At 65.0% G+C, this 10,802-nt stretch overlaps 1 protein-coding gene across 1 annotated transcript; it reads right to left on the reverse strand.

Annotated features, from left to right (window-relative positions):
- Positions 1-922: 922 nt before the first annotated feature.
- LOC119093870 (glycogen synthase kinase-3 beta) lies at positions 923-10,152 on the reverse strand. Its single transcript, XM_037216881.1, has 7 exons — positions 10,064-10,152; positions 8,474-8,557; positions 5,079-5,189; positions 3,609-3,846; positions 2,984-3,177; positions 1,989-2,175; positions 923-1,359 (listed from the first exon to the last, which is right to left on the reverse strand). Exons 2-7 carry the CDS (start codon positions 8,537-8,539, stop codon positions 1,208-1,210), a joined length of 948 nt encoding a protein of 315 aa, XP_037072776.1. The 5' UTR covers positions 8,540-8,557; positions 10,064-10,152; the 3' UTR covers positions 923-1,207.
- Between the last annotated feature and the right edge of the window lie 650 nt (positions 10,153-10,802).

Genomic DNA, 10,802 nt, shown 5'->3' on the forward strand with positions numbered 1-10,802 from the left:
GTAGCTAAATCATTCACCCGGTCTCGGCCGCCGCCAACTACCGGTCACGCGGCGTATCCAGGCCAGCCCTACATCCATCCTCCGAAAAACGCCGATCGCTTGGCTCATCGTGTTATCATTAAGGTACAACTTTACAACATGGGACACTAGGCTAAAAATTATGATCACATAGCTAGGGTGCCCTGGCGCACGAGCGGCGCCGCCAGCGGTGGAGAACGCCGCGTCGAGGCGGCGGCGGCCTCGCCCTCGCCACGCATTGCTGTCACGAGCCTCGTCCAGTTCGCGCCGGAGGTAAGACAGTACACCATACAAAACCGCTAAACGTGAACCAACAGCGCGTGCTGAGCACCGGTGGGAGCTGCGGGCTGTCTCGGGGCGGCGCCCGGCGACGACGAGAACACCACCCTTGTCACGTGACCGACGCCGCAGTGGGCGCAGCACACACACGCACGCACACGCGCATACACATGCGCACGAGGGCGCGGCCGCCGCGGGGACGGCGGCGCGGGGCGCGCCGGGCGCCACCGGGAAAACCCGCGGCGGCCGCCGCCCCGCGGCGGGCCTCGTCCCCGATGGCACGACTCTGAGCAGGCGCGACGAGCGCCGGCCTGGACCGGCCGGCCGGCCGCGGTACGCGTCCTCCTGGTCCTCCGCATCCTCTACAAGTCTTAACACATCCTCATTCATTATGCACGTACGCGCGAGGCGTGCATTCGGCACGTGCAGTGCACGCGTAAATGGGCCACGCCGCGGCACACAAAACACCGGCAACAACTGATCAAGCACGTCACGCGTGAATATTGCCACAGTACGCGCCCCCGCCGGGCGCCGGGTATGCGCCAGCGCGCAACGCGCCGTCCCCCCACCCGTCCCTGCACCTCGCACCTCGTCCCTGTAGCCCGTGCGGCGGGCCGCAGGTGCTGCTGGCACAGCCCGCCCGACCCCCGCTGAGAGAAGGCCCTCTAACCCGTCACGGCCGGGCGACAGCCGCCGGCGGCGGTCACAGGGCAACGCCGGCTCCTCAGGCCTCTCCAGCTCCTCAGGCGTTGGCGGCGCTGGGCGAGGCCGGGTCGGCCGGCGGCGGCCACAGGGCAACGCCGGCTCCTCAGGCCTCTCCAGCTCCTCAGGCGTTGGCGGCGCTGGGCGAGGCCGGGTCGGCCGGCGGCGGTCACAGGGCAACGCCGGCTCCTCAGGCCTCTCCAGCTCCTCAGGCGTTGGCGGCGCTGGGCGAGGCCGGGTCGGCGCCGCCGCCGGCACCGGCCGCGTCCGTGGTGGCGGCGGCGGCGCCCTCTGCCTCCGAGCCACTCCGCGCATGCGCCGGCAGCAGCGTGCTAGTCAGCGACGGGCACACCTTCAGCTCTGCGGACGGCCAGGACGGCGTGAGAGGCGCGGCCCGGCGGCCAGATGATAACGTGGCCGTACCCGACGGTGAGCGCCGGTCGTTTTCTGTGAGGTCTTTTACATCGAATAGTTCTGGCACATTTCAGAACCGTTTTACGTAGACCGGTCTAGGCCTGGACACTACTGCACCGCCGGATCACATCGGCGACGAAAGCTGATCCGATCAGAAACGGGGAGACCGTTTGTGGTTCGATTTATGCTCGTCTTCGCTAGCCGGCCAGCGACGTGAACGGGAATTAACGGGGCACACGAGCGCCATGACGACCAGGCCTTAATCGGGCATCGTTAAATCTATTATCCCGCGCTGCCTCTTCATGTTCTGCGACCCAATTCGAGCATTCACGACACACAACTCTAAACCGGAGCGCACACATTACAACGATCCTTTCGTACGATCACTTACACCAATGATACCGGATCACGTGTCCATCCGGAACCCTACGTCACTCCCCGATCAGGGCAACCGGGCACAAGGGTGCCCCCGACACGCAGCGCCGCGGTCTCCGCGCTCTCTCACGCCCACCCCGGCAGGTGGGCAGGCCGCCCGAGCACTCAGCGCCCTCGTTGCGCGCCATTCCGGAACTGACCCTGCTCGGTGAAGTTGAAGAGCGGCGGCAGCTGGCGGCCGCTGGGCAGGCGCGCCTGCGGCTCGCGCAGCTCGCCGAAGAAGGGGTGCGCGCACGCCTGCAGCGGCGAGGCGCGGCTGGTGGGCGTGTACTGCAGCAGCCGTGACACCAGCTCGATGGCCTCGGGCGGCGTGCGCGCCCGGAACACCTGCAGCGGCGCCGCCGGGCCCGGCCCCGTCAGGTGGGCCAACTCTCGGGGCCGGAGGGGGGGGGGGGGGGACGTCGGACAGAGAACGAGGAAGACACACGAGCGGCGTCAGAAGTAGGCATTTCAGAGGCGGCACAAAAATCGTATGCGCGCGGTAGTGGTGAAAAACGGGAGAAATGTCCCAGAACACAAACGGCACGTCGCCCTGCGTACGCGGCGAGTCGTGCACTACCGACTTTAGCACCGCAATTGTCGTTTCCACTCGGCACCGCAAAGCGCGCCGGTCGTAATGACGGCGGCGCGGTAATAGCTCCAGCATGCGAGCGTAGCCCGTCGACCGGCCCGGCTGTGCCAACCGCCGAGCTCGCGGCGTGGCGATCCGACACGCAATCGGGGCCCGCACCACATCGACTTATCGACACCGTGCGGATGGCGCCACCGGCTGCCGTCGCCGGCGGCGGCGAGCTCCGCGGGCGAAACAACACCGCGGCCGGTCCGGCGCGCCTCGACGCGGCGTCGGGCGCGCCGGCGCCCCGTGCGGTCCGTCGCCGGCGCCGGCAGCTGGCAGCGTCGAGTGTCCGACACCGCCTGACACCGGAGTGAGCCCGGCGACGCCCAGTTCACCCCGCCCCGTAACGTCACGGCGCGTGCTCCCGCCAACCCCAGTGACGTGGTTTTCCACACCGATGGCCGCCAGAGAGAATAAAATACCACCGTCGCGGAGACTAGAGCCCACCACCGCTCGCGCACATGCCCGACGAGCTGCGCCCGAGCCGCGGAAGCTCTCGTCTCCGGCCGCCGCTCTCACCTTCTGCCAGGGGTGGGCGCAGATCTGCGGGAACTTGAACTCGGTGTAGTTGGGGTTCATCTCGCCCAGCTGCTCGCGCGTGGGCGTGCCCAGCACCTTGATGATCTCGACCAGCTGGTCGACACCGCTGTCCCCCGGGAAGATGGGCTGGCCCAGCAGCAGCTCGGCCAGCACGCAGCCGGCACTCCAGACGTCTGCCGGCGGCACCGCAGCTCGGTCAGCTCAGCTCAGCTCAGGTCACCAGCGCAGGTCAGGCCAGCGGCACAGGTCACGGCACACGTTGGGACAAGACGGCGGCACAGCACAGCACAGCTCAGGTCACCAGCACAGCTCAGGGGCCCCGTCGGGACAGCACGGCGGCACAGCACAGCACAGGTCCAGTCGGCATCACGCGACGTTTACAGAGCCGCACGGTAAGTACCGCCCACGGTACCCAAGCAGTCACCACCACCCTACTGCAGAGCCGTCAGCAGCACTACACCAAGACTCGGCACCCACGCCCGCCGAGGCCAGGCCATACCGGCGCCAACGGCGCTCGTCCGGCAGCAACGCGCGCGCTCTCCGGGCTTCTCGCCGACTTATGTCAGCCAGGCGCGGCCTCGGCCCGCCACCACCGCTCACCCACCGATGTTGGTCGTGTAGTTGGTAGCGCCGAAGATTAGCTCGGGCGCGCGGTAGTAGCGCGAGCAGATGTACGACACGTTCGGCTCGCCGGCCACCAGCACCTTGGCGCTGCCGAAGTCGATCAGCTTCAGCACGCCCGACTCCGGGTCCAGCAGCAGGTTCTGCGGCTTGATGTCCCGGTGGCAGATGCCCAGCGAGTGGATGTACGCCAGCGACCGGAACAGCTGGTACATGTACAGCTGCAGGCGGGCACGCGCGGGATGGTCACCAGCCGAACACGCGCTTGGCGACGAGGGGGGGGGGGGGGGGGGGGAAGGAAACGAGCAACGCACCCAAGGCGATATTTTACTTCGCATAGAGCGTCTCAGTTGTGTTGCTAGCCTTCCATGAGAACTTACTGACATGTTCCCTGGGAGCTTCCGCAGCAATCGACATCGATGAGTCACCACGCTCGCTAAAAACAGTCGTACAATGCACACATCGGCCTTATTCGCACATGACCGGGCACCGGCCGGCGGAACCTTCCTGTATGATTCATCGCCTAACAGTACCGCCACGGACCATCCGGCGGCGCGACCGTCCGGGCGCCAGCCCAGCCGACGACGGAAGGACGGGACAGAACGCGGGCGGACGCCCGGTGATGGAGGGGGAGGGAAGGGAGGGGCGGGAAGCCCGCTAACAGCCTGTCTAAACTGGCGACCGGCCGAGGGCGCGGCCCCGATGGTCGCCCGAACCGGGCTCTTCCCTCACCGTCGTGACAGGGTTTACAGCCGCCTCAAATATTTACCGCGGGCCTCACGCGAGCGCCATCCACAGCCCCGCCAGCGGGCGGGCGGGCGGGCGGACGGGCGCCTCCTCCTCCGTCGGCCATAAGCAAACAGCCGTCCCATAACTCCCTCTTGTCCACGTGTGCAGCGGCGCCTGTCCTGCCGCTCTGTCAGCACGCTGGCGAGCCTGCCCAGCTATCCCCCCGTCCGGGAGTACAGCGGCGTCTGTCCTGCCGCGCTGTCAGCGCACTGGCGAGCCTGCCCAGCTATCCCCCCGTCCGGGGGTACAGCGGCGTCTGTCCTGCCGCGCTGCCAGCGCACTGGCGAGCCCGCCCAGCTATCCCCCCGTCCGGGGGTACAGCGGCGTCTGTCCTGCCGCGCTGCCAGCGCACTGGCGAGCCCGCCCAGCTATCCCCCCGTCCGGGGGTACAGCGGCGTCTGTCCTGCCGCGCTGCCAGCGCACTGGCGAGCCCGCCCAGCTATCCCCCCGTCCGGGGGTACAGCGGCGTCTGTCCTGCCGCGCTGCCAGCGCACTGGCGAGCCTGCCCAGCCATCCCCCCGCCCGGACGACCCCCGCCGTGGCACACTCACACACACACCGAACAGGCGCGGAACACCCAGCGGCGTCCGGAGACGGCCACCTCGGCGGCGCGCTCCCGGGCCCTCGCCTCCTCCCCTCCCCGGCACTGGGGGCGGCCGCTCACCTTGATGAAGCTGATGGGGATGGTCTGGCGGGAGCGGTTGTAGTGGCGCGATACCTTGTACACCGTCTCGGGCAGGTACTCGAGCACCAGGTTGAGGTACACCTCGTCGGCCTGCGGCGCACAGCGTCCATGCCGTCAGCGGCGTCTCACGGCCCGGCACGGAACACCACAACGGCTGCCAGCCGGTGCTGCTGGTCACTGCTGCTTGGTCTGGCGGACTGGACCGAACAACGGCAGTTTACACCGATGTTACACCGTACACTCTTGACCGTAGTCTCAAACTCAAATGAAATACCAAGCCGCGGCGGTGACTGACTCTTCCCGACAATCAAGAGTGTATGGTATGATGTTGATACAGATGCAGTCTGAAAGAGGGTCTGCTATCAATACAATTCACACCAGCCAGAACTGACGGCAGCTGTGACAACCCGGAGCAAAAAGGAAGACAAAAAACAAGAGCACTTCGCATCCTCGAACGGAACAGACCGCAGAAGTTCTTAACAGAGCAACATCCCCGCCCTCCAGGATGAGAAACGGCAGCTCCCATCCGCACGGAACAAACGACGGTTCATGCCAGGACAGAACAGAGCGGAGGGCACACTGCACACGGTCAGAGCAGACGAAAGCCTCGGTTGCCACCAGAGCACAGCAGACAACGCCACTCGCCAACTAAACGGGACGGACGACGCAGCAGCTCCAGTCAGACCAGGACCGGACAGGAGCAGTTCCCAGCCCAGCGTCAGACACCAGCAGTTCACGCAGCGCAGAGCGATCGATCACACAACAGGTACCATCGGGAGAGCGGATGCAGGCGACCGACGGCGCCGGACCGGACCGGACCGGGCCGGGACGGCCGCAGACACGCCCGGAGGTCAAGGGCACGCCGACAGCGGAGGCGGCAGGACGGCCGGGCGGCCGCGGCGCGAGGGACCGCGCTGCAGACGGCCTATCAGATCAGCTGGCAGAGACGGCGCGCTGTGTGGCGGCCGTGGCGCGGCCGGCGCGTGGGTGTCACTAGGCTCTATCCTGGCAGAGACGGCGCGCTGTGTGGCGGCCGCGGCGCGGCAGGCGCGTGGGTGTCACTAGGCTCTATCCTGGCAGAGACGGCGCGCCGTGTGGCGGCCGCGGCGCGGCAGGCGCGTGGGCGCCACCAGATCCTATCCTGGCGACAGTCTCGTAAGCCACATCTGTCACGTGCATCACGTGACCGGCCGTGGGTGACGAGAAACCAGCTGACCCACGGCTCTACACAGGAGTCCGAGCTTCTCGTGAGATGGTGATGACGCATGCTTACCGGCTCCAGGCGCCGCAAACCGCACCATCGCAAAACCCACGTCAGCGAAATGATCCACAGCAAACTGCGAATGACGTCACGTACACCGAACAGAGATTAGAACAAAACCGTTCACCACGCAAGACCGCTGCCAATGCCATTTCACCCGTGATTCCTACACGCCAGCGCCGCTGGAACGGCTCCTGCCGTTCACCGTCCCAGGCACCACTGGGTGCTCGTTCGGTGGCCGTGGGTGCAGACCAACGCGACACGAGGACACCCCAACTCCGTGATTCAGCAGGCTTTCGCCCACGCCGCGGCTCGGCAGCCACCGTTGAGCGTCGGGGACGGCGGCCGCCGGGTGTGGCGATGCCCTGTCGACGGACGCGCCGCCGGTCAGAGGTGGGACGGCGGGGCGCACACCTGCTGCGGCGCTCCAGATCGGACGAGGAGCGCCGCCGTTACCGCCGTCGCCCAGACGCGACCGCCCCCGGACAGCCGTCGGTCGGTGCTGCCGGCCGGCATACTTCCCGGCCAGGAGACGGGTATTCGAGATTGGATGGCAGCCGAAATGTCCCGAGCGATCGAGCGAGCTCGGAAGGAACGGCTCTGCGAGTGGCCGCCACTTCACGTTCGATCCGATCCCGGTGACGCGGCGCTGCGGCCCGGCGACGTCAGTCCGAGCCGCGGCGAGGTGCGGCGCTGCGGCCCAGCCACGTCAGACCGAGCCGCGGCGAGGTGCGGGGCTGCGGGCCGGCGCCGGCGCCGGCCGGTGCGGCGCCTGACGTGGTCCGGGGCGTGGCGGCGGTCACGGGAGCGGCGCCGGGGCGGACGACGCCGTCCCCCGGGGCTCCCCGCCGCCGCACCGGACGCGGCAGCGACCCGTGCGAGCGCCGCCCAGTGCCGACAGCCCGGCGTGGCAGCGTCCCGTCACACACCGCCGGCGGCCGCAGGGCGGGGTTCCCCGCGTCACGCCGCCGTCACCGGCACGTGCCGTGACGGCGGGCCGGCACGGCACGACCGCCGCGCCGGCCGGCGCCGATTGGGCGGCATCGATTCCGGCCCAGCGGCGGCGACGGCCGCCGGGGCCGCACCGTGACGGCCGTCGTCGGGGCCGCCGGCGGCGACGGCACCGGCCGCCCCAGCCGGCGGCCAGCCGCCCCGCCTGGTCCACGGGCCGCCGGCGGGGACGGCACCGGCCGCCCCAGCCGGCGGCCAGCCGCCCGCCTGGGTCCACGGGCCGCCGGCGGGGACGGCACCGGCCGCCCCAGCCGGCGGCCAGCCGCCCGCCCGGTCCACGGGCCGCCGGCGGGGACGGCACCGGCCGCCCCAGCCGGCGGCCAGCCGCCCGCCTGGTCCACGGGCCCGGGGAGGCCGGTCCTGTCGCCCGGTGGTGGTGGAGAGCTCGGGTTGACGGCGCGTTGATGGGGTCTCCCGGTCCGGCACGCGCGTGGAGAATGGATGAAGCGACGGACGCGGAACGAAAATCATATTCAGCCAGCACAGACACGGACATGAGCGGCACCTCCGTATTCGGACGCCGGATGGTCTACACACCGGTTAGCTCACATCACGCCGTTTGGACAGTCCAGACACGAGCACACGCACCAGTCGCAGGCAGCAATGCCTGGAATCCTTTTCGATCACTGGACAGCCACTTGCGGACAATGCAACCTTTAAGCGGAACCCGCAGCCGCCCCCCCCCCCCCCCACAGTGTTCCAAAGCTCATCCAGCAAGCTGTGCAGGAGGTAAACATAACTGCATGCTACCAGAATGTTGGCTCTCTGCCGCCCTACACGCGCAAGTCGATGGCGCTAATCCGTTGCCCTTTGACTTCGAACCCAAACATCTGACCTGTCCGGCCCATTTGTCAAGCTTAGGACGCTTTGGTGCTGGGTGGACAGCAGCTCGGTTCGACGCTGATTGGTCTATTTTGAGGAAGGGGCAACAGGCAGTGAGCCCCAAGCCGAGGGTGTAATGGCATGAACCAAATATTGACAACCTTGCCACCCAAGTGGCCAACATAAAGACACTCGCCCCGACAAAATATCAACATTTTGATGGACACAGAAAAGAGAGCGTCTTCGACGACGACAGCAAAAGAGCCTCAGGCATTCTGACCTGGTCCCCACTCGAGTAGAAGAAGTATTTTAGTTTCACGATGTTGCAATGTTCCAGCTTCCTCATTATCTGCAGCTCCCGGTTCTGAAAACAGGGCAAAAAGCGCGTCAACGGACAGATTGGATTCATTAGAGAAGGCCACGCCCCACAGCACTCCTTGCAGGCCGGCGAATCGATGCATAGGCCGATTGGAGACAGCGCCAACTTCGATCCGAACCCAGTTTAGAACTGGCATGTTATAATGATGCGAGAGCGCGGCTCGATGCCAGCGTTCGAAGCGTTGACATTTCCCCTGTTTGCTTGAACCTGCACTAATGTGCCTTCGGCGCATTTGGACCCAAACTGCAGCAAAGGCGCTCAGTATTCAGCGTTGGTGCCAACTAGTCCTGAAGGATCGCAAACACTAGCGGAACGCACGAAGCGGCAGTGGTACAGCCCGTAAGTGCAAGCACCGATAGGTAGCGATAAACACCGATACCTGAATGTTTCACCACTTGTCGCCAGAGCGGCCGACTGTCAGGCTTAAACCATGGCAAATAATCGGCGTCTCTTAATGAAGCAACGCCGGATAACTTCACTCCCTGCCGCGCATAAACACAGTGCACTGGGCGACGGCCAGCGGCAAATAGCAGCAAGGACTGCTATCCTACACACACTGACGGCCCGGCAAATCGAAGCGGCTACGCAAATCCTGGCGTAGTTCCTTGCTAATTTGTAATTAAATCAGCGCTTCACTACACGGAGCAAGACCACGGGCAGCAGTCTAACCCAAAATACCGCCGGCCGCGGCTATTTACAAACAAGTAGTTCCGCATCATGTACTCACTGGAATACAGTACGTCATATGGAATCGTTTTGAGGCGTCATTTTCTATGGTAGATATGGTTTGCCAGCTGATAAAAACATCGATATGATTTTAATGAATGAAAAATGCTGTGAGTAGCGGCACTTCGCTTAATAACGTGCCCAGTGCCATCTCCTCAATTCTGGGTCCGTAACGCGCCAAAAGCAAACCACAAGTGCCAGCAAATGAGCTGTTGCTCCGCGGGCGGCATCTGGCCTTGATGGTGATGGCGGGTTTTGCAGGACTAACGACGCCGCTTTACTCCGCCGGCCTGCCGCTGGCACACGCAAGGGCAACAGTTCCCTGCAGGATGCGTGACGCCGCTCACTGGATCTCATCTGAGACTCACGTACGCCTCTGAGACTTCGGCTGAACAAATATTGCGCCACTTTCACCCAGACGAAACCCAGGCTCAGGCACGCGCAAGGCGCCAGCAAACGAAAAAAAAACTTACAGGCTGTCACTTAAACGTTCCCAAATGTGAGAAGAACACCTCAGGAATATGTGTGCCAACAACAAATGGCTTCGTACCCGCAGACGGCACGAGAGGGACGCATTCAGCAAACGTGACGCACGTGACGCTACTACTACCAACACCGAGACCCCGCCTCACGTGACGACAGTCGTGGATACACACAGCCGCCTTCAACCCTTCATAAGCGACACTGGAGCCCTGACTGGTCTGCTGTCCATCTTTAGCCACCGTTCGTGAGCCCTCCACCACGAGCGGCGGCCTATTCCCTCACCTTAAATCGCTTGTCTTGCAACACTTTTTTGATCGCCACCAGCTCGCCCGTATCACACAGTTTTGCCTGGTAAACCACCCCGAAGCTGCCATTGCTATCACCTGAAACAGAAAGCGTCGCATCAACAGCAGGGTCCTGCCCGGCCGGTCCCTGCGGTGCTGACCATCTCTCCCAGCGTCGATGTGACGGTGGGCTGCATGCATCAACAGCACGGTCCTGCCCTGGCCAGCCCCAGCGGTGCTGACCATCTCCCCCAGCGTCGATGTGTCGGTGGACTGCACGTCGCTTGGTCACAGTCTGGCGGGTAAAGCCCAAAGCCAAGGCCCAGAACCATACGCACGTTTCTTTGTGGTCGGCGCCTATTGAAAACGTTATTACTTGCTTTACAAATGCACAGTCCCCGGGCACGATCATTCAATGGGGAGGACAGCACTGGCTGGGGAAAAGGGCGACAGCAGAGACGGGGAATGACGAGGACAGAAAATCAAGGGATGACGGCGACAGTAGCAGCAGAGGATGACGGGGATAGAAGGGTCAGGGGATGACGGGGACACAGCAGCAGAGGATGACGGGGACAGCAGCAGCAGAGGATGACGGGGACAGAGAGTCAGGGGATGACGGCGACGGTAGTGCCAGAGAATGACAGGGACAGGAGGACCAGCAGGGCCACAGACTGCTACGAGACACATTGATAAGTGGGTGGGACTGGACAATCGCAGCATCAGAGCAGCCCGCCCCA

Source organism: Pollicipes pollicipes, unplaced genomic scaffold (genome assembly GCF_011947565.3).
Source record: "Pollicipes pollicipes isolate AB1234 unplaced genomic scaffold, Ppol_2.1 Scaffold_4002;HRSCAF=4701_pilon_pilon_pilon, whole genome shotgun sequence".
Taxonomy (NCBI): Eukaryota; Metazoa; Arthropoda; class Thecostraca; order Pollicipedomorpha; family Pollicipedidae; genus Pollicipes; species Pollicipes pollicipes.